General features: G+C 62.5%; 1 protein-coding gene across 1 annotated transcript; it reads right to left on the reverse strand.

The window, feature by feature from the left end:
- Nucleotides 1–12,192: 12,192 nt before the first annotated feature.
- MFAP4 (microfibril associated protein 4) lies at nucleotides 12,193–22,709 on the reverse strand. Its single transcript, XM_075928750.2, has 6 exons — nucleotides 22,551–22,709; nucleotides 15,850–15,928; nucleotides 15,569–15,729; nucleotides 14,908–15,004; nucleotides 13,427–13,609; nucleotides 12,193–12,570 (listed from the first exon to the last, which is right to left on the reverse strand). The coding sequence occupies exons 1-6, from the start codon at nucleotides 22,554–22,556 to the stop codon at nucleotides 12,323–12,325; spliced, it is 774 nt and encodes a 257-aa protein (XP_075784865.1). The 5' UTR covers nucleotides 22,557–22,709; the 3' UTR covers nucleotides 12,193–12,322.
- Between the last annotated feature and the right edge of the window lie 443 nt (nucleotides 22,710–23,152).

Here is a 23,152-nt window from a genome sequence, read left to right on the forward strand (position 1 = left end):
GTGAGGTTCCTGCCGGCTGGATTGGCAGCTGGAGCGCTCGGTGGGACTGGTGTGTGGCCTGTTTGGGGAGGTCTCCAGTCTGGGGCTGGAAGCAGCCCTGGTTTTGAGTAATTCACCCCGAGCAGACACCCTCTGTGGTGCCCAGACCTGGCCCAGCCCTTCACAGCTCCATGTCCTGGACCTGTGTAGATGGAGAGCCGACCCCAACGCTCAGCCAGGCCCCAGGGCACCCGGAGGTGGAACCTCTCCTCTGGCAGCCTCTCAGGAGGGGTGAGCAGGTGGCTCTGGGCAGAGAATGGAGCCCATAGGTGGCCCTGGTATAACAGGAGGGCAAGGCGTGGAGCAGCTCTCTGAGTCCTGCCAGTGCCCCACTCCCACCCCACAGCCTCTGCCAGCCCAGCCCTGCCAGTGCCCCACTCCCACCCCACAGCCTCTGCCAGCCCAGCCCTGCCGGTGCCCTTCACTCCCACCCCACAGCCTCTGCCAGCCCAGCCCTGCCGGTGCCCTTCACTCCCACCCCACAGCCTCTGCCAGCCCAGTCCTGCCGGTGCCCCACTCCCACCCCACAGCCTCTGCCAGCCCAGCCCTGCCGGTGCCCCACTCCCACCCCACAGCCTCTGCCAGCCCAGCCCTCCTGGTGCCCCACTCCCACCCCACAGCCTCTGCCAGCCCAGCCCTGCCGGTGCCCCACTCCCACCCCACAGCCTCTGCCAGCCCAGCCCTGCCGGTGCCCCACTCCCACCCCACAGCCTCTGCCAGCCCAGCCCTGCCGGTGCCCCACTCCCACCCCACAGCCTCTGCCAGCCCAGCCCTCCTGGTGCCCCACTCCCACCCCACAGCCTCTGCCAGCCCAGCCCTGCCGGTACCCCACTCCCACCCCACAGCCTCTGCCAGCCCAGCCCTCCTGGTGCCCCACTCCCACCCCACAGCCTCTGCCAGCCCAGCCCTGCCGGTGCCCCACTCCCACCTCACAGCCTCTGCCAGCCCAGCCCTGCCCCCAGCCCCGCCGGTGCCCCCCACTCCCACCCCACAGCCTCTGCCAGCCCAGCCCTGCCAGTGCCCTTCACTCCCACCCCACAGCCTCTGCCAGCCCAGTCCTGCCAGTGCCCCACTCCCACCCCACAGCCTCTGCCAGCCCAGCCCTGCCGGTGCCCCACTCCCACCCCACAGCCTCTGCCAGCCCAGCCCTGCCGGTGCCCCACTCCCACCCCACAGCCTCTGCCAGCCCAGCCCTGCCGGTGCCCCACTCCCACCCCACAGCCTCTGCCAGCCCAGCCCTGCCGGTGCCCCACTCCCACCCCACAGCCTCTGCCAGCCCAGCCCTGCCGGTGCCCCACTCCCACCCCACAGCCTCTGCCAGCCCAGCCCTGCCAGTGCCCCACTCCCACCCCACAGCCTCTGCCAGCCCAGCCCTGCCGGTGCCCCCCACTCCCACCCCACAGCCTCTGCCAGCCCAGCCCTACCGGTGCCCCACTCCCACCCCACAGCCTCTGCCAGCCCAGCCCTACCGGTGCCCCACTCCCACCCCACAGCCTCTGCCAGCCCAGCCCTGCCGGTGCCCCACTCCCACCCCACAGCCTCTGGCAGCCCAGCCCTGCCGGTGCCCCACTCCCACCCCACAGCCTCTGCCAGCCCAGCCCTGCCGGTGTCCCACTCCCACCCCACAGCCTCTGCCAGCCCAGCCCTACCGGTGCCCCACTCCCACCCCACAGCCTCTGCCAGCCCAGCCCTGCCGGTGCCCCACTCCCACCCAACAGCCTCTGCCAGCCCAGCCCTGCCGGTGCCCTTCACTCCCACCCCACAGCCTCTGCCAGCCCAGTCCTGCCGGTGCCCCACTCCCACCCCACAGCCTCTGCCAGCCCAGCCCTGCCGGTGCCCCACTCCCACCCCACAGCCTCTGCCAGCCCAGCCCTGCCGGTGCCCCACTCCCACCCCACAGCCTCTGCCAGCCCAGCCCTACTGGTGCCCCACTCCCACCCCACAGCCTCTGCCAGCCCAGCCCTACAGGTGCCCCACTCCCACCCCACAGCCTCTGCCAGCCCAGCCCTACCGGTGCCCCACTCCCACCCCACAGCCTCTGCCAGCCCAGCCCTACCGGTGCCCCACTCCCACCCCACAGCCTCTGCCAGCCCAGCCCTCCTGGTGCCCCACTCCCACCCCACAGCCTCTGCCAGCCCAGCCCTGCCGGTGCCCCACTCCCACCCCACAGCCTCTGCCAGCCCAGCCCTGCCAGTGCCCTTCACTCCCACCCCACAGCCTCTGCCAGCCCAGCCCTGCTGGTGCCCCCCACTCCCACCCCACAGCCTCTGCCCCCCAGCCCTGCCAGTGCCCCTCACTCCCACCCCACAGCCTCTGCCAGCCCAGCCCTGCCAGTGCCCCACTCCCACCCCACAGCCTCTGCCAGCCCAGCCCTGCCAGTGCCCCACTCCCACCCCACAGCCTCTGCCAGCCCAGCCCTGCCCCCAGCCCCACCGGTGCCCCCCACTCCCACCCCACAGCCTCTGCCAGCCCAGCCCTGCCAGTGCCCCCCACTCCCACCCCACAGCCTCTGCCAGCCCAGTCCTGCCGGTGCCCCCCACACCCACCCCACAGCCTCTGGCAGCCCAGCCCTGCCGGTGCCCCACTCCCACCCCACAGCCTCTGCCAGCCCAGCCTTGCCCCCCCAGCCCTGCCAGTGCCCCACTCCCACCCCACAGCCTCTGCCAGCCCAGTCCTGCCAGTGCCCCACTCCCACCCCACAGCCTCTGCCAGCCCAGCCCTGCCCCCCCAGCCCTGCCAGTGCCCTTCACTCCCACCCCACAACCTCTGCCAGCCCAGCCCTGCCAGTGCCCTTCACTCCCACCCCACAGCCTCTGCCAGCCCAGTCCTGCCGGTGCCCCCCACTCCCACCCCACAGCCTCTGGCAGCCCAGTCCTGCCAGTGCCCCTCACTCCCACCCCACAGCCTCTGGCAGCCCAGCCCTGCCGGTGCCCCCCACTCCCACCCCACAGCCCCCGCCGGCCCAGTCCTGCCCCCAGCCCTGCCGGTGCCCCTCCAAACCATTCCCTGCAGGCAGGCAGAGGGGGCACGGCTCCTGGGTTCATCCCACACAGGGCGCCGGCATCGCCAGTCACCAGGGCACCCCAGAATATTGGGGGGGGGGGGGGCATGCGTTGGGAACAGGAGGAGGCTGCAGTTACAGGGAGCAGCCACTAGAGGGCAGGGGGCGGGGGAAGTCCCCAGGACCCACTAGCATTCACCCAGGAGCTCAGAAAGGACTCCAATGTGCAATTGCAGCACTCCTAGCCGTGGTGTGTGACCTGCCCTTACAGCACCTTCTGTGCCACATGCCTGGAAGATAGCTCATGTGACACCAATGGGTTTTTAAAGGGCTCCAGAGGTGATCCTGGCAATTACAGAGCAGTAAGTTTAATGTCAGTAACGAACAGAATTGTCAGACACATAGAGGAACATAATTTGTTGGTGGGGGGAGCCAACATCAATTATGTAAGGGGAAATCGACTAGAATTCTTTGAAGGGGTCAATAAACACGCGGACAAGAGGGATCTAGTGGATGTAGTGCACTTAGATTTCCAGAAAGCCTTTGACAAGGTCCCTCACCAAAGGCTCTTAAGTAAGCTAAGTCGTCGTGGGATAAGAGGGAAGGCCCTTTCATGGGTTGATAACTGGGTAAAAGGCAGGAAACAAAGGATGAGAATAAATGGACAGGTTTTCAGACCAGATGGGGTAGCTAGGGGGGTTCCCCAAGTGTCTGTACTGGGACCCATCCTGTTCAACATATTCATAAATGATCTGGAGAACGGGGTAAACAGCGAGGTGGCAGCATTTGCAGATGATAGAAACCTGCTCAAGATAGTTCACTCCAGATCAGACTGTGAAAAGCTTTAAAACAGTCTCGCAAAACTAAGTAACAAAAACTAAGTCTCACAAAACGAGGCAACGAAAAGGCAGATGAATTGTAATGATGATAAATGCAAAAATGAAAAACATAATCCGAACAATACATGTAAAATGATGGGAACTAATTTAGCTCTAACAACTCACGCAAACAGAATATTTGGAAGCATTAAGAAAGGGATAGAGGATAAGACTGAGACTATCTGATTTCCTCTGTTGAAATCCATGGTACCCCCCCGGCTTGAATACAGTGTGCAGATGTAGTTGCCTCATCTCATAAAAGATATCTTGGCATTGGAAAATGTTCAAAAAAAGGCAACAAAAATTATTAGGGGCATGGAACAATTGCCATACGAAGAGAGATTTAAAACACTGGGACATTTCAGGTTAGAAAAGAAGAGACTAAGGGGGGATATGACAGAGGTCTATAAAATCATGACAGGTGTGGAGAAAGTGAATAAGGAAAAGTTCTTTACTAGTTCCCATAACATAAGAACTTGGGGTCACCAAATGAAATGAATAGGTAGCAGGCTTAAAACAAACAAGAGGAAGTTTTTCTTCATGGAGCACACAGTCAACCTGGGGAACTCCTTGCCAGAGGATGTTGTGCAGACCAGAACTTTAACAGAGTTCAAAAAAATAACTAGATACATTCATGGAGGACAGATCAGTCAGGATGGGCAGTGTGGGTAGTGTCTCTAGCCTCTGTTTGTCAGAGGCTGGGAATGGACAACAGGAGAGGGATCACTTGATGATTCCCTATTTTGTTCACTCATTCTGAGACACCTGGCATTGGTCACTGTTGGCAGAAAAGACAATGGGCTAGATGAACCTTTGTTCTGACCCAGCATGGTCCTGACCAGGGAGCGAGCCACTGGAGGGCAGGATGAGGCTGCAGTTACAGGGAGCAGCCAGCAGAGGGCAGCAAGAGCCTGCAGTTACAGGGAGCAGCCACTAGAGGGAAAGAGGAGGCTGCAGTGACAGGAACCAGCCACTAGGGCAGTGTGTCTCAACCTTTTTTTCTTCTAAAGTACCCCTTTAAAAATATAAGTACCCCCAGTACCTACAGTTTTCAGACACACAATTTTTTTCTACCATTGCAACACATTTGTTTAAACAACTTAATCGTAGCCAGGTGGGCGATGACTTTTTTGGGTGTAAAAAGTACAAAAATAATAAAGTGCTGTGAAACTTAAAACAAAAATTCAGTTTTCTGCAAATTTCAGTTGTGCTGGCGTACCCCCCCCCCCCAGGCTTCTCTCAAGTACCCCTAAGGGTACTCGTACCACTAGTGGAGAAACACTGCAGGAGGAGGCTTCAGTGTCAGGGAGCAACCACTAGAGGGCAGGAGGATCTGCAGTTACAGGGAGCCACCACTAGAGCAGCTGTAGCCAACCCGCAGCTTGCCGGCAAAATGCTGCCCACCAGGGGGCAGCTCACAAAACCACCCCTGAGGCTTGTGAAGCATCCCCTGTACCCCTGAAAATGAACCCTGCCTCTCGACTCACTGTGCTTATCGGGGCAGGGAAGCGGTCTGGCAAGGGCATTAAAAATGGGGTCTTCAAGAGGGCGTCAGCTGGCAGGAGCCTGATGTGGCCAAAAAGTCTTTACATGCGCATCTAAAGGGGCAGGCTTTTTTTTTTTTTGCTCAACCAAATGCATCTGGGGGGCTCCTTTCTTCCTTTTGCTCCACAACTTTGCCCCCCGTCTCTTTGCCCTATATTCACAACTATTTTGGCTCCTTTCCTGTAACCGGTTGGCCAGCCCTCCACTATAGGGCAGGAGGTGGCTGCAGTGACAGGGAGCAGCCACTAGAGGGCAGGAGGAGGCTGCATTGATAGGGAGCAGCCACTAGAGGGCAGGAGGGGCTGCAGTGACAGGGAGCAGCCACTAGAGGGCAGGAGGAGGCTGCATTGATAGGGAGCAGCCACTAGAGGGCAGGCGGTGGCTGCAGTGACAGGGAGCAGCCACTAGAGGGCAGGAGGAGGCTGCATTGATAGGGAGCAGCCACTAGAGGGCAGGAGGCTCTGCAGTGACAGGGAGCAGCCACTAGAGGGCAGGAGGAGGCTGCATTGATAGGGAGCAGCCACTAGAGGGCAGGCGGTGGCTGCAGTGACAGGGAGCAGCCACTAGAGGGCAGGAGGAGGCTGCATTGATAGGGAGCAGCCACTAGAGGGCAGGAGGCTCTGCAGTGACAGGGAGCAGCCACTAGAGGGCAGGAGGAGGCTGCATTGATAGGGAGCAGCCACTAGAGGGCAGGAGGGGCTGCAGTGACAGGGAGCAGCCACTAGAGGGCAGGAGGAGGCTGCATTGATAGGGAGCAGCCACTAGAGGGCAGGAGGCTCTGCAGTGACAGGGAGCAGCCACTAGAAGGGGGTGACCAACCTAAACCTGAGAAGGAGCCAGAATTGACCAATGCACCTTGCCAAAGAGCAACAGTTCTGTGTCACCAGCCCCGCCTCCAGCACATCCCGCCCCCTGGCAGCCCCACCGGTCAGAGCCTCCTTCTCCTTTTCTCCTGCCCCCTGGGATCAGCTCTGTCTCAGTGGGAGACACTGGAGGGAGAAGCGTGAGTGTGACAGGCTCCGTGGAGAGGGTGGGAAGTGGCAGGATCCTAGGGGGGTAGCGTCTAGGGCAGGGCTGGTTGTGGAACAGTGAGCACCCTCCGGCCGAGGGGAAAGTTGGCACCTGTAGCTCCAGCCCTGGATTTTTTTTAAATAAAAAAGAAAATGGCCCTCCCCACCTGGCGGCGCGATGCAGTCCTGGTACACTGAGGACAGTCCGCCCTGGTTGACAGTTGCACCAGGAGCCCCACCAGGAGGATGGAGGGGGTGGGGAGCCACGGGGGAAGGTGCGGTGGCGGTCATCTCCCTCGGCCCTGGGAGGCGGCGAAGGCTGCTGCCCAGGAGCTGGAGCAGCCGTGGATTTGCTACTTATGCAAGGAGCCGCATATTAACTTCTGAAGAGCCGCATTTGGCCATCCTTGCACTAGAGGGCAGGGGGCGGCTGCAGGTACAGGAAGGAGCCACTAGAAGGCAGCAGGTGGCTGCAGTGATAGGGAGCAGCCACTAGAGGGCAGAAAAGTGGCTGCAGGTACAGGGAGGAGCCACTAGAGGGCAGGAGGCGCCTGCAGGGACCAGGAGCAGCCACTAGAGGGCAGGAGGCGGCAGGGAGCGGATGCGGGGGTGGGGAGGGGGGTTCACCTGGTCCTGCGTTATCAGCCAATCCCAGCAGAGCTCGGGATAGAGGCCTCCTAGGTCGGGGTGTCCCAGTGGGACCCACACATCCTGCAGGGGCTATGGGGTGGGGATGGGAACTGGAAGTGGGGGACGGGAGTGAAGACACCTGGGTTCTAGTCCCAGCTTCCAGACTCTCCCCACAGCCGCAGTTCTAACCAGGTGTCCTGCCTCCCAGCCCCCCCGGCTCTAACCACTAGCCCCCACTCCTCTCCCAGAGCCAGGGATGGAACCCAGGCGTCCTGGCTCCCCCCTTCCCCCTGCTGTATCCCTTAGTCTCTACTCCCCCCCACAGAGAACCCAGGTGCCTGGACTTTTGGTGCACGTCCCCCCAGTGGAGACCCAGCGCCCGGGGAGGCCGAGGGGCTGGACCCCAAGGGGGTGGAGCAGCAGCTGGCTCGGATGGTGGCGTGTTGGGGCTGGGGGACAGACGGGGCCAGGGGCCGACAGCACGCGGGCCCAGGGGGACCGTGTACAGGGCGGGTCCTGGAGGCTGCAGGAGAGAGACCAGGACGAGGAACCCAGGCGTCCGGGACACCCCCCTGCCAACACCCCTGGAAGCAGTGCCCGGCCCCACACCCTGGCAGGTGGTGAGCGAGTCCCCCCCACGTGCCAGGCCGTGGGGCCGGGGCGGACCTGCCACCCCACGATCTGGCCTGAGGGGCCGGGGGAGTGACGGGGGGGGGGGCTGTCTCCACTTGTGGCCCTGGGCCCACGCTGGCGGGGCACTCCCTGGTTGCTGTGTGGGCTGGGGGTGACCCCTGCTGGCCTGCGTCTGCACTGCCCGGCGGGGGTGGCCCCGAGAGCCTCATGTCCCGGAGACCAGGGCGCTGAGCAAAGGAAGGGGTGTTGTGGAGGGGGGCAGGCGGCTGTGGGGCAGCGTGGGGGACGCAGACTAACCAGTGTAGGGAGGCTCAGGGGCCTGCGACCCCTTCCCCCAGGGGAGCCGTCCTAAGCCCCCATCCGTCCCATGCGGGGCCGCAGTGACCCCTCGCTCTTCCACTGGCTGGCGGAGTCACATCCGGCTGAGGGCGGGGGTGCAGGGCCGGGAGAACCCCGACGCGCCGTCACGGGGGGGCACCTGCTGCTGGGAGACCAGACACCGGGGTGAGGGGCAGCCGGCATGACGGGAAGGGAGAGGTGGGAAAAGATGGGGGAGGGGTCAGATACTCCCCTGGGACAGGCAGGCTCCGTGTGACACCTGCAATGGGGGGCAGGTCCCCCGGTTCCATCGACTCGGAGCCGGCAGCTCCTCTGGCATAGCCAGGAGGTGGGAGACCGGGGTAGATGGGCCCCTTGCTCCCTGCCAGCCAAGCCTCCCCCAGTGCCCCGCACTCCCGCCCCCCAGCCCCTGCCAGCCCAGCCCTGCCGGTGCCCCCCACTCGCACCCCCCAGCCCCTGCCAGTCCAGCCCCCCCAGTGCCCCCCACTCCCGCCCCCTTGCTCCCTGCCAGCCAAGCCTCCCCCAGTGCCCCCCACTCCCGCCCCACAGCCCCTATCAGCCCAGCTCCCCCCAGCCCTGCCAGTGCCCCTCAGACCCACCCCACAGCCCCTGCCAGCCCAGCCCCCCCAGTGCCCCTCACTCCCGCCCCACAGCCCCTGCCAGCCCAGCCCCCCCAGTGCCCCGCGCACGCACCCCACAGCCCCTGCCAGCCCAGCCCTGCCGGTGCCCCCCACTCCCGCCCCACAGCCCCTGACAGCCCAGCCCTGCCCCCAGCCCTGCGGTGCCCTCCACTCCCGCCCCACAGCCCCTGACAGCCCAGCCCTGCCAGTGGCCCTCACTCCTGCCCCCCAGCCCCTGCCAGCCCAGCCCTGCTGGTGCCCCCCACTCCCACCCCACAGCCCCTGCCAGCCCAGCCTCCCCCAGTGCCGCTCACTCCCGCCCCCCAGCCCCTGCCAGCCCAGCCCTGCCGGTGCCCCTCACTCCCGCCCCACAGCCCCTGCCAGCCCAGCCCTGCCGGTGCCCCACACTCCCGCCCCGCAGCCCCTGCCAGCCCAGCCCTGCCAGTGCCCCACACTCCCGCCCCACAGCCCCTGCCAGCCCAGCCCTGCCAGTGCCCCACACTCCCGCCCCACAGCCCCTGCCAGCCCAGCCCTGCCGGTGCCCCCCACTCCCGCCGTGCAGCCCCCTGGGGCACGTAGGGACACAGGCCGGGTCGTGGCTGAGGCTCGGCAGAGATGTTGGCTGAGGATCTGCGTCTCAGAACCCGTGTGCAGTGAGCTCATCCCTCAAAGCCTGACTTTGGCTGCAGGGCCGGGGCGGGAGCCAGATACAACTGCAGGGAGCCAGGGAGCTACAGCTGTCTAGACACGTCTGGGGTCAGAGCGGGGCGGGCGGGGGGCCAGGACTCCAGGGCTCTCTCCTGGCTTCGCGAGGGGAGTGGAGTCTAGTGGGTAGAGCAGGCGGGCTGGGGGCCAGGACTCCAGGGCTCTCTCCTGGCTTCGGAGGGGAGTGGAGTCTAGTGGGTAGAGCAGGCGGGCTGGGGGCCAGGACTCCAGGGCTCTCTCCTGGCTTCGGAGGGGAGTGGAGTGTAGTGGGTAGAGCAGGCGGGCTGGGGGCCGGGACTCCAGGGCTCTTGCATGGCTGTTTCAGAGCAAGGCTGTGTCCGGTTAGGCCCGCCGATGGGGGACAGGTCTGGTACGTTTGGGGGATCAGCTGGGGCTGCAGGGCTCTAGAAGTGGGGGGCTCCAAACAAGGAGGAAGGGATCTGAGTGAAGCGTGGGAGGAAATCCAGGGGTGCTGCTGGGCTTTGCAGGGCGGGGGATGGGGGATGGGGCCTCTCGGGGCGCCGGCCTGGCGCCTTTCTCCTCCGTATTGTCGCCGGTCGCGTTTCGTGGTGGCGAGGCCCGGCCCTCTCCCTGCATGACGAACCCGGCGCTTGGATCCCCTTGTGCTGCATCTGAGTTCTACTGTCCTGTGGTAGCCCCGCATGTGCCTCAGTTTCCCTGGGGGCTGCGCCGATCCCAGATGGGGATTCCGGGTGTGACTCATGGAGGGAATACGCTGTATACGCTGGCCAACGTCCCTCACCCTGAGCCCGGGAGCAATGTGGCCAGGAGACCCCTTTGGCCCAGGAAACAGGTCCAAGGAGGGAGGATGAGCCTGTCTGGGGGGCTGGGACCAGGCTGCTGGGTGTGTGGGTGAGCCTGGGTGGGCTTGGGGGGCAGAGCTGGGGAGCAGGGCCCTTGGTTCTGGGCTCCCCCCAAGCTGGGCTGCCCTGGCTGCTCCTGGTCCCTGTGCTGACCAGTCTGTGCCGCACTGGGTTCCTGGGGGCTGGTGACCCTCCTGAGCCCCCTGCCGGCTGGGAGCCCCCCGGCTGCGGATGGGGGCAGGGCCCGGGACTCCCCACCCCGGGTGACACCCCCGATCTGCCGGCGGCTCTCCTGAGCATCCCCCCCTCTCTGGGTCTCTGCCCTATGGCTTTGCTGGCCCTAGGGAGGACCCGCGGCGGGTGCCCGGGTTACATAGGGAGGCGGCGCCCGTGGCCCCTGGAGGGGAGAGTCCCCACGTCCCAGGCCCCAGCCAGTCCCCTCTCTAGCTGGAAGGAGACTGGTTTGCTTGGGGGCTGCTGGGAGGGCGGGTGCCGGGCAGGGCTCACGGTCTCTCAGGAGTTAGCTCTGAGCTGCGCCCCCAGCATGCCGCTGGGGGTAGGGGAGGCAGTGACACCGTGCAATGCATTGTGGGAGGCTAGCGACGGTCCCCTAGACGCTGGGTGGGTTGCAATGCATTGTGGGAGGCTAGCGACGGTCCCCTAGACGCTGGGTGGGTTGCAATGCATTGTGGGAGGCTAGCGACGGTCCCCTAGATGCTGGGTGGGTTGCAATGCATTGTGGGAGGCTAGCGACGGTCCCCTAGACGCTGGGTGGGTTGCAATGCATTGTGGGAGGCTAGCGACGGTCCCCTAGACGCTGGGTGGGTTGCAATGCATTGTGGGAGGCTAGCGACGGTCCCCTAGACGCTGGGTGGGTTGCAATGCATTGTGGGAGGCTAGCGACGGTCCCCTAGACGCTGGGTGGGTTGCAATGCATTGTGGGAGGCTAGCGACGGTCCCCTAGACGCTGGGTGGGTTGCAATGCATTGTGGGAGGCTAGCGACGGTCCCCTAGATGCTGGGTGGGTTGCAATGCATTGTGGGAGGCTAGCGACGGTCCCCTAGACGCTGGGTGGGTTGCAATGCATTGTGGGAGGCTAGCGACGGTCCCCTAGACGCTGGGTGGGTTGCAATGCATTGTGGGAGGCTAGCGATGGTCCCCTAGACGCTGGGTGGGTTGCAATGCATTGTGGGAGGCTAGCGACGGTCCCCTAGACGCTGGGTGGGTTGCAATGCATTGTGGGAGGCTAGCGACGGTCCCCTAGACGCTGGGTGGGTTGCAATGCATTGTGGGAGGCTAGCGATGGTCCCCTAGACGCTGGGTGGGTTGCAATGCATTGTGGGAGGCGGCCCTGTTCAGGTTGAGATGCAGCAAAGTTTGCTGGGTGATGTGTGCTGAAGACCCATAGCTCATGGCCAAGTGCATTGTGGGAGGCTAGCGATGCTACCCTGGGAACGGGGCCTTGTAGCTAGGGTTGCTGGGTAATTTGCAATGCATTGTGGGACCAAGTTGAAGCCAATTCCCTCAGGGATGCAGATAGAAGGACAGTCTTGCAGCAAAGCATTGTGGGATACCAGTGAAGCCCCTTTCTACGGAGCCATGCAGCAAGGGCTGCTGGGTAATTTGCAGTGCTCTGTGGGACCCCAGGGAGCCGCCCCACCCGTGCATTGTGGGACACCGGCGATGCCTCTCCAGAGGGCTCAGTTTGCAGTGCATTGTGGGACAAAGTCTGTCGGGGGTCCAGGCTCGTGAGCAGCCTCCATGAGGCTGGGCAGGGAGCCAGGTGTGTGGGATGGCTAAGACCCAGCACTCTGAGGGGCAGCCCCCAGACTCCCCCCAATGCACGGCCTCTGGGTGCCAGCTGAGCTGAGGTCCGCTGTCGCTCCGCTATCTGTCGGGGGCGGGGAGCAAAGACGGGGCAGACTGGGGGTTGTGACCCCCCCATCCTGTAAAGAGCCAGAGAGCAGCCTCAGGGAAGGGAGTTTTATTAGGGGACAGAGAGTGGGGCACAAGGGGGCAGGGGCCAGCCCCTCGGATGGGCGCCCCTCACTCCCGCCCCCCCCCGGGATTCGAACTCGCGGCCCCCAGTCCGACATGCTCAGATGCGCCGGATTTTCATCTCGCTCTTGCGCAGCGAGTAGTAGAAGCCCTTCCACTGGGCCCAGTTGAGGCCGTTGGCGTAGGAGAGGTGGGCCCCGCCCAGGTAGAAGCCGTTCAGGTTGGAGAAGTGGCAGCTTTTGAACCACCAGGCCCCGGAGGAGAGCGCCGCGCAGTTCTGCACGTACAGGTCCTGGTCCCGGTCGAAGGTGGAGAACTTCTGCCCCGTGTGGTAGGACAAGGAGTCGCCTGGATCGGAGGGGGGCGGGTTAGAAGGGGGGGCTCCGTCCCACCGGGGGAGCGGGCCCCGCCCTGGGAAGGGGACGGGCGGGATGGGCCCGGGTAGGGCGTCTCCTCCCCTTGCTTTCCTCCCAGCATTTTTGGTGAGAGGGACACTGAGGAAGGGCCGGGGAGATGCGTGGGGGAGGGGTCTGGGGCCAGGGCCTCTGCGTTCTCTCCCCGGCTCTGGGAGGGGAGTATGGGCTAGTGGTTAGTGTGGGGGAAGGGGCCTGGGGCCAGGGCCTCTGTGTTCTCTCCCCGGCTCTGGGAGGGGAGTAGGGGCTAGTGGTTAGCGTGGGGGAGGGGCCTGGGGCCAGGGCCTCTGCGTTCTCTCCCCGGCTCTGGGAGGGGAGTAGGGGCTAGTGGTTAGCGTGGGGGAGGGGCCTGGGGCCAGGGCCTCTGCGTTCTCTCCCCGGCTCTGGGAGGGGAGTATGGGCTAGTGGTTAGTGTGGGGGAAGGGGCTGGGGCCAGGGCCTCTGCGTTCTCTCCCCGGCTCTGGGAGGGGAGTAGGGGCTAGTGGTTAGAGCGGGGGAGGGGCCTGGTGCCAGGGCCTCTGCGTTCTCTCCCCGGCTCTGGCAGGGGAGTAGGGGCTAGTGGTTAGAGCGGGGGAGGGGCCTGGTGCCAGGGCCTCTGCGTTCTCTCCCCGGCTCTGGCAGGGGAGTAGGGGCTAGTGGTTAGAGCGGGGGAGGGGCCTGGGGCCAGGGCCTCTGCGTTCTCTCCCCGGCTCTGGGAGGGGAGTAGGGGCTAGTGGTTAGAGCGGGGGAGGTGAGATTCAGGGTATGGCTTGCAGGAGGGGCCCGGGGCCCGGCCGCCTGGGCTCTCTCACCGGCCCCGCCGTCGGTGAAGGCCCCCACGTGTAGGGTGTAGCCGTCCTCCTCGGCGCTGATGGCGTGCGGCGACAGGGAGAAGTCGGTGTATTTGGCCCAGGCCGTGTTGTTCTCAAAGTCCTCCAGGTCCACCCGCAGCTCGTACTTGCGCTTCAGGGTCAGCAGGTGGATGTTCTGCAGCCCTGCGGGCGGGGCGCGCGAGTGAGGCTCCCCCGGGGACAGGGTACTCGGGGGGGGGGGGGAGCGCGTTTCCACTGGGGCACCGGCCCAGGCGCAGTGGGGCAGGAACCGGGAAGCCAGGGACGGGAGAAAGGGGAAAGAATGGGAAGGGGGAGGCGATGGGGGTGGGGGTGGGCAGATGGCCGGGGGTGTGCACCGGTGGGTGGATGGCAGCATGTGGGACGGGCTGGACTCACGGGGCTCACGGAGCTGGAGGGGGGAGGGTTAGGTGGGTGGGGCAGAGGAGGAGTGAGGTTTGGGGCCAGTGAAAGGGCGGGTTAGATGGGGTGGGGCCGGCGGTGGGGCGGGTCAGACAAGGCAGGGCCGGAGGGGGTGGATGAGGTAGGGGGTGGGGCCGGTGGTGGGGCGGGTCGGACAAGGCAGGGCCGTAGGGGTGGACGAGGAGGGGGGTGGGGCCGGCGGTGGGGCGGGTCGGACAAGGCAGGGCCGGAGGAGTGGATGAGGAGGGGGGTGGGGCCGGCGGTGGGGCGGGTTGGACAAGGCAGGGCCAGAGGGGTGGACGAGGTGGGAGTGGGGCCGGCGGTGGGGTGGGTCGGACAAGGCAGGGCCGGAGGGGTGGACGAGGAGGGGGGTAGGGCCGGCGGTGGGGCGGGTCGGACAAGGCAGGGCCGGAGGGGTGGACAAGGAGGGGGGTGGGGCCGGCGGTGGGGCGGGTCGGACAAGGCAGGGCCGGAGGGGTGGACGAGGAGGGGGGTGGGGCCGGCGGGGGGGGGTAGGGCCGGCGGTGGGGTGGGTCGGACAAGGCAGGGCCGGACGGGTGGACGAGGAGGGGGGTGGGGCCGGCGGTGGGGCGGGTCAGACAAGGCAGGGCTGGAGTGGGGGACGGGGGGGGGGGGGGGGCCGGCGGTGGGGCGGGTCGGACAAGGCAGGGCTGGAGGGGGTGGGGGGCGGGGGGGGGTGGGGCGGGGGGGGGTGGGGCGGCGGGGGGGGTGGGGCAGGGCGGGGGGGCGGACGGGGGGGGTCGGACAAGGCAGGGCCGGAGGGGTGGACGAGGGGGGGGGTGGAGGGGGGGGGGGGGTGGGGGGGGTGGGGCCCGGGTGGGGGTGGGGCCGGTGGGGTGGGGTGGGTCGGACAAGGCAGGGCCGGAGGGGCGGACGGGGGGGGGGTGGAGCCGGCGGTGGGGCGGGTCGGACAAGGCAGGGCTGGAGGGGGGGACGGGGGGGAGCGACCCACGGTAGGGCACTCTGGTCAGACGAACGGGCGCAGGGGAGGCTGGTGGGGGTCCGGTCCCATCACCTACCCAGCCAGTACTCCCCGTCGGCCCTGCCGAACCCGAACCGATAGTCGTTCCAGCCCCGGAAGAAGCTGACGGAGCCGTTGAAGCGCTTCTGGAAGACCTGGAGAGAGAGCGGGGTCAGACGCCCGGGGGAGGGGCTCCGGCAGGACGTCCCTTTCTGGGCTGCGAGGGCAGTGGGGGCTAGTGGTTAGAGCGGGGAGCAGGTGGGATCCAGGACTCTTGGGGTCTCTCCTGGCTGCGAGGGCAGTGGGGGCTAATGGTTAGAGCGGGGAGCAGGTGGGATCCGGGACTCCTGGGTTCTCTCCTGGCTGCGGGGACAGTGGGGGCTAGTGGTTAGAGTGGGGAGCAGGTGGGATCCGGGACTCTTGGGGTCTCTCCTGGCTGCGAGGGCAGTGGGGGCTAGTGGTTAGAGCGGGGAGCAAGTGGGATCCAGAATTCCTGGGGTCTCTCCTGGCTGCAAGGGCAGTGGGGGCTAGTGGTTAGAGCGGGGAGCAGGTGGCATCCAGAATTCCTGGGGTTTCTCCTGGCTGCGAGGGCAGTGGGGGCTAGTGGTTAGAGCGGGGAGCGGGTGGGATCCGGGACTCCTGGGGTCTCTCCTGGCCCCGGGAGGGGCATGGGGGCTGGTGGAGAGAGAGGTGGAAGGGCGCCTGAGGGGTTGACGCACCGTCCATTTCCCGTCGTCCGTGGTCATGTCGCAGTAGACCGGCACGGGGGTGTTGGGGCCCGCGGGGTAGATGAGATAGACCCCGTCCGTCTCCGAGCCCTGGTCGTAGATGTCATCGCAGTCCAGGGGGAGGGGCTCGTCCGCACACAACTTTTGCTCGGCTGCCCGGCGGAGAGAGCGTCGTCAGACCCGGCGCGGCCCCGTCCTCCTCCTGGCCCATTGAGCCCTGCCCCGCTGCTAGCCCTGCTAGCAGGATCCACACGGCTTCGGATGGGACTTACCTTGCGTAAGGATGGCTTGGCCATTGGCTGTGGGCGCTGGAGCCAGCAGGAGGACCAGCAGCGGGAAATGGACCAGCAACTGGAGAGAGACAGACCCCGAGTGGGGAGCTTCAGAGTAACAATGGGGGACCCTGGAATTGGCCCCTCTCCTGGCTCTGAACGTCCCTCCCCTGTAGAGATTTAACGTCTAGTCCCACAAAGGTTTTGGGCTGGGGACTGATGACGTTTTGGGGCTCCCCAAACCAGTAAGACCCTTGGTCTTTTCCCCTCTGGTTGGCCCCCCCGAAGGAATGAACCCTTCACCCCGGTCTCCCGGGGGGCACAGTCGCTCTACGCCGGGTGTATCTCAAGCTCCATCACGCGTCCCCCCATGGCCGGAACCCGGCAACAGAGGTCCAAGCCACCGGCCGGTGCAGAACGTGAAAGGCTTCTGTGAAAGACCCGCCGGACCCCCACCGCCATGACGGGCTCGCTTCTTCTGGGGGGTCTCGTCGCCCTCTGAGGTGGCTGGACCCTGATTGCCCCAGGACCACCTTGGCTTCATTCACATGCTCCAAATGTCCACTCCCCAACGGCTAATTCCCCCCCCCCCCACCACGCCCGCAGCCACCCATGCCTTGTGTCCCGGCGGAGTTTGTTCCAGCTTTGACTGCCAGCCATCGGGCTGGGGAGCAGGCTGGACAGACACCTGTCAGGGATGGTCTAGACGGTGCTTTTGTCTCGTTACTGGATTTTAAGGGGAGCAGCCATATCACTGCTGCGCCTGGGGGAGGGAGGGTAGCTCCAAAGTCTGTACAAAGGGGCCATGTGAGGTGTCCAATGGAAGCTCATGTCCTACTGATCCTGTGTGTGTGATTCATGTGCGTGTGTGATGTCTGTGTGGGGTTAGAAACATGGACTCTGTGTTGACGCTGGGAGATTCTCCGTCTGAGGCAGAGCAAGGGGCTAGGAATCGTCAGTCAGTGACTGTGCTAATTAGCGAGGCTCCAGGGACGAGGCTCTCGGAGAGGCCAGTACCCACCTGAGGAATGTGCCTGGGACCAGCAAACCAGCCAGTATCATGGGGATACTGGGATCGGTCACTGGGCCATGTGACCCGCTCCAGCTTGGAAGAGACCAGGGATGGATATAAAATGCCACAAGGCGACTCCATCTTGTCTTCAGTTCTGCTTCTGATCCCAGATGCAGCCTTGCGAGGCACAGCGAGCCGGGAAGCACTGTGGACCCATCCTGGCATAGGATGTGCACCAGAGACTTTTAAGCCAGCTCTGCTGAGAGCCTGCATCGAGAACTGGATGATTCGGTGCATGTCATGTATGGGTCTGTCTACACTGCCCCCCTAGTTCGAACTGGCTAATGTAGGCATTCGAAGTTGCAAATGAAGCCCGGGATTTAAATATCCCAGGCTTCATTTGCATCTTGCCGGGCGCCGCCATTTTTAAATCCCCGTTAGTGTGGACTCCGTGCCTGCGGCTACACGCGGCTACACGCGGCACGGAGTAGGTAGTTCGAATTAGGCTTTCGAATTCCACAAGGAGTAACGGTAGAAAGCCTAGTTCGAACTGGGCTGGTAGTGTAGACATCCCCTATTCTCCTTCACAACCTCACTCTCAGGCTTTTCTTTCTTTTCGTAATAACCCTTTCGATGGTAGATGCTCAAGGACTGGCCCGGCGTGATCTCGTGGGTTAGATCCAGAGTGTACATTGACTGGGATTTGTGGCTGGTTCTTTGGGACTGGAAAGACCCGTTGGGGGTGGGTGAGATTGGGTCCCATAACCCCTCCCCTGTGTGTTAGGCCTGGGGCTGACTGTGGCACAGGGAGAGCTGGGCTGTCAGGGGTTTTGCTCGGAGTGCTGGTTTGTGACCTGTTTGGGAAGGCCACTGGTCAGAGGCTCTAAGGAGCCCTGAGTCGGAGCAATTTGCCCGGAGCGGATGCCTCGAGGTCCTTCCCAGTTCTAGTGCTCTAGGGTTCTATGATCTTTCTTTGCAACACTGAGGAGCCCGAACCGAAACACTAGACGATTCATCCGGCATTGCTCAGGTCCTTCTCTCAGGTCAGTTCTGTTTGTCTTCATTTTAATCATAGATGTGGGGCAGGGTTGTGGGGTGGGGGGTGGTTCATATGCAGGCTGCGCCAGGGAGAGAGGACAACCCCAGCCCTCCCTCACTGCAGCGGCTTGGGGCTTGGGGAGAAGCACTTCTCCATGGCTGCTGCAGCTGCAGCGGGCACAGCAGGGGAGGGGGGCATGTCCCCTTGCTGGGGCAGGTCCAGGTTCATCTGCCCCATGCACCCCCCCAGCCAGAGTGAGGAATGCAGCAAACGGGGCACTTTCCCTTCGCTCCTTGCGGGTGGGAGGCTCAGGACTGAGTCTCTCTTTTCTGTCGGGTTTTGTGAGAAGCAATTCCGTTCCAGACACAGTCCCTTGTCCTGGCGCAACCAAACTCTGCCCTTGCTTTGAGCTGTGGTGAGAGGACGCTGCCTACCGAATTGGGTGGTCCTAGCATTTACCGTTTAGGAGAAATTCTTGAACAAACAGATGGCTGGCCAGACAGACTCGCTCGCTCGCATGAACAAACAAACTCTCTCAAATATATAGTAGACTTGTTCCCATTTGGCCATTTATGGACTGGGATTAAGTCATCCCTGGATCTTCTCTTAAGTTAAATCAATCGACTTCCTGGAGCCTTTCACCACTAAGAATGGTTTCTAATCTGTGCTTCATTTTCATGGCTCTTCCCTATTCCCTTTCTAATTTATCAACATCCTTCTCGGACCGCAGACACCAGATCTGGACAGAGGATTCCAGTAGCGGTCGCACCAGGGTTGAAGATACAGGTCAAATAACTAAGGCTGTCAATGAATTGCGGTTCGTTCCCATGATTAACTCAAAAACGGAATTGCAATTCCAGAAATGAACCATGACTAATTGCTTTTTAACCGCACTGTTAAACACCGGAATGCCAAGTGAAATGCATTCGATATTTTTGGATGGGTTTCTGCCTTTTGAATTATATTGATTTCAGTGACAACACAGACTATAAAGTTCACAGTATGCACTTGACATGATTAATTTGTATTACAAATATTTGTACTGTAAAAAAGACAAAAGTGATAGTATTTTTCATCCTGCCTCATACAGGCACTGGAGTGCAATCTGTTTATTGGGAAAGGGTAAGGTGGGTTTTTTTGGTAAAAAAAAAGTAAAACTTTAGAGCCGACAAGTCCACTTAGTCCTACTTTTTGTTCAGCCAATGGCTCAGACAAATTTGTTTATATTTACGGGAGATAATGCTGCCCACTTCTTATTTCCCATGTCACCGGAAAGTGAGAGCAAATGTTCTCATGGCACTTTGCCTGGTATTTACATGACAGCTTTGCTAAACATACATGTGTCCCTTCATGCTTCTACAGAGGACATGCGTCCAGGCTGAGGATGCTCGTTAAAAAAATGTGTTAATTAAGTTTGTGACTGACCTTGTTGGGGGAGAACTGCATATCTCCTGCTCTGTTTTACCCACACTCTACCACATATTTCATGTTATTGCCGTCTCGGATGACGACTTGGCACATGTTGTTCATTCTAAGAACACTGTCACGGCAGATTTGACAAAACGCAAAGCAAGCTCCAGAGTGAGATTTCTAAAGATGGCTCCAGCACTTGTCCCGAGGTTTAAGAGCCTTCCAAAATCTGAGAGGGACGAAGCATGGAATGAGCTTTCCGAAGTCTTAAAAGAGCAACCCTCCGAAAGTACAGAACCCAAAGCACCGGAAACGGAAATCAATCATCTGCTAGTGGCATTTGATTCAGATGATGAGAAGGAACGTAGGTCAGTCCACGCTGCTTTGGATCATTATGCAGCAGAGCCCATAAGCAGCATGGCCACACGACTCTTTAGCACACCTGGCATGTAAATATTTTGTGATGCCAGCTACGACAATGCCATGCAAACATCTGTTCTCGCTTTCAAGGACCACTGTGAACACGAAGCAGGCAGCATTACCTCCCTCAAATGTAAACACACTTGTTTGCTTGAGCCATTGGCTGAGCAAGCAGTAGGACTGAGTGGACTTGTAGGGCACACTTTTATTTTTAAAGGCAATTCTTTTCGGCACATAATTTGAAGTTCAACTTTCATGAGGCAGAGACTGCATGACCGTGCACATAGGAAGTGACCGGAAAAACACCATTTACTTTTTGATCTGTCCAGTGCAAATATTGGTCAGCACAAAGAAATGCAAAGGGAGAACCATTCTCTTTGGATTTTGGGCTGCAATTGATGTCTACATATTTGAAAACATAGAACCTCCGAATATGTAAATAACTGGCATTGTTCTTCTTAAAAGTGGGGGGACCATGGTTCCCCACCCCCACCACTCCTCTTTCCCCTGAAGGCCCTGGCCTCCCGCCAAGCCAGGGCTGGGTGGAACATACAGGGCTCCTCCACCTTCCAGCCCATATCCCTGATCCTCATGCTTCCCTGCCCCGTCTGTTGCTCTCTGCAGCTGTGTGGGTTCTCCTGGCTGTCCTTGCCAGTGCCTGGTGAGTAGCAGGGCCGTGAGGCAGCTGCAAACTCTCTCAGTGAAGATGTTGTGTTCTCTTCCAAGTCACAGACACTAGTGTGAAATGGTGTAGGGCCAAAAACCGCCAGTGGTGGGACCCCGCTAGAAATGCACCTGCTCCGTGGAGATCCCCTGGGACAGTTAGAGACCTACCCGCTGGCCAGGATCTAACCCACAGAAAGTGGGGTATGGTCATTTGATACCAGGCTGGTTTTTCAGCCAATATACCTTGTGGTAGGAAGTCAAATGTCCGACAGTCTCTGTCTATTACCAGCCTCACGCTGCCAAACGCTTCGGAAAGAGATCAAGTCTGGCGGGGTCGATCCCCCACAAGCAGAGTGCTGGCCAGAGGGGGGATTGAGCCTGTGACCTTGGGGACTAAAGCCACCTGCGTCTACTGCAGGAGGTACACACTGAGAAGCTGCTGGCTACGGCTGTACAGCAAATGTCAGTCTCCCTTGGCGGCGGTCCCAGGGCATGTGGGCCACACGCTCGTGTTGATTGGAGCGAATGGGATTGATGAGCAAGAGAGCGAGGTGGGGAAGGGGGGGGGCTAGACAGAGGGGTAGGTTGAGGGGTGGGGGAGAGAAGGGAGCTAGCTACGCAGATCAAGAGCAGGGGATAGGCAGAGAAGGAGACTAAAGGGATAAGTTGTCAGGCAGAGAGAGGCTTGCAGGGCAGAGGTAGGCAGGGGGGTTATGGGATAGGGAGACGGAGGGGGATGGGTAGGCAGGGGGGTTATGGGATGGGTAGGCAGGGGGTTATGGGATAGGCAGACACAGAGGGGATGGGTAGGCAGGGGGCTATGGGATAGGCAGACACAGAGGGGATGGGTAGGCAGGGGGGTTATGGGATGGATAGGCAGGGGGCTATGGGATAGGCAGACACAGAGGGGATGGGTAGGCAGGGGGGTTATGGGATGGATAGGCAGGGGGCTATGGGATAGGCAGACACGGAGGGGGATGGGTAGGCAGGGGGCTATGGGATAGGCAGACACAGAGGGGATGGGTAGGCAGGGGGCTATGGGATAGGCAGACACAGAGGGGATGGGTAGGCAGGGGGCTATGGGATAGGCAGACAGAGGGGATGGGTAGGCAGGGGGGTTATGGGATGGGTAGGCAGGGGGGTTATGGGATAGGCAGACACAGAGGGGATGGGTAGGCAGGGGGGTTATGGGATGGGTAGGCAGGGGGGGATGGGTAGGCAGGGGGCTATGGGATAGGCAGACACAGAGGGGATGGGTAGGCAGGGGGGTTATGGGATAGGGTAGGCAGAGGGGATGGGTAGGCAGGGGGCTATGGGATAGGCAGACAGAGGGGATGGGTAGGCAGGGGGGTTATGGGATAGGCAGATACAGAGGGGATGGGTAGGCAGGGGGATGGGATGGGATGGGTAGGCAGGGGGGTTATGGGATGGGTAGGCAGGGGGCTATGGGATAGGCAGACAGAGGGGATGGGTAGGCAGGGGGGTTATGGGATGGGTAGGCAGGGGGCTATGGGATAGGCAGACAGAGGGGATGGGTAGGCAGGGGGCTATGGGATAGGCAGACAGAGGGGGATGGGTAGGCAGGGGGCTATGGGATAGGCAGACACAGAGGGGATGGGTAGGCAGGGGGGTTATGGGATAGGCAGACAGAGGGGATGGGTAGGCAGGGGGCTATGGGATAGGCAGACACAGAGGGGATGGGTAGGCAGGGGGGTTATGGGATAGGCAGACACAGAGGGAATGGGTAGGCAGGGGGCTATGGGATAGGCAGACACAGAGGGGATGGGTAGGCGGGGGCTATGGGATAGGCAGACACAGAGGGGATGGGTAGGCAGGGGGCTATGGGATAGGCAGACAGAGGGGATGGGTAGGCAGGGGGCTATGGGATAGGCAGACAGAGGGGATGGCTAGGCAGGGGGGTTGCGGGCAGACAGAGGGGGTTGGCGAGGTCAGGGGGGGCTGGGGTCCCTGGCGAGCCCTGCAGGGGGAGGGCCGGCCAGACACACCTGGCCTTGGCCTGCCCTGCCGCAGCGCGAGCTGAGCCAGCCCCCTTTGCTGGGGCAGAGCCCGGCGCAGCCCCACCCGCTGCGGGGCCCGGCTCCGTCTCCCGGCCTGCTCCCTCCACCCCCACGCCCCTTCATGGCACCGTGTTACCTTCATGGCGCCGTGTGCCGCCCGTCCCAGCCCGCAGCCCCTGCCTCGTCTGGCCGGAGCGCCCAGGGTCCCGGCGAGCTCTGCTCTCGGCCGCCCGCGTTTCCTGCTCCCCGCCCCCCAGCCCCCCCAAAGCCCGGGGATCGGCTTACAGGCTGGAAATCTCTGCACCGGGGCTGGGTGGAAACACCACATCTGGCAGGAAATGAAAGCGGGGGGAGGGGAGCGCAGCCATGGCCCTGGCTGAGGACATCCACGCCCTCCGGGCAGCTTGGCCTGGACACATTGTTCACCGTTCGCAGGCTCACGTGTGAGCGGGCAGGGGCCAGCCGGGTAGGGGGTGGAGACAGAGGCCTTTTGGGGACTGCAGGGGTCAGTGGGGAGCCAGGACTTCTGGGAGGGAAGTGGGGAATAGTGGTTAGAGCGGGGGGGCGGCTGGGAGCCAGGACTCCTGGATTCTCTCCCCAGGTCTGGGAGGGAAGTGGTCTCTAGTGGTTAGAGCAGGGGGCCCAGGAGCCAGGATTCCTGGCTTCTACCCTGCAGGCCCGAGAGGGTTAAACTCTTTCTCTGGCTTTAATAGAGCATTTAGCTCCAGCGTGGGAACA

Source organism: Pelodiscus sinensis, chromosome 5, assembly GCF_052426305.1.
Source record: "Pelodiscus sinensis isolate ZL-2025 chromosome 5, ASM5242630v1, whole genome shotgun sequence".
Classification (NCBI taxonomy): domain Eukaryota; kingdom Metazoa; phylum Chordata; order Testudines; family Trionychidae; genus Pelodiscus; species Pelodiscus sinensis.

Coding starts and splice junctions, on each gene's coding strand:
- MFAP4 (XM_075928750.2), bottom strand. Junction 15,730..15,849: donor CCAAGCCATCCTTACGCAAG/GTAAGTCCCATC, acceptor TCCGCCGGGCAG/CCGAGCAAAAGTTGTGTGCG. Junction 15,005..15,568: donor CGGACGACGGGAAATGGACG/GTGCGTCAACCC, acceptor CTCTCTCTCCAG/GTCTTCCAGAAGCGCTTCAA.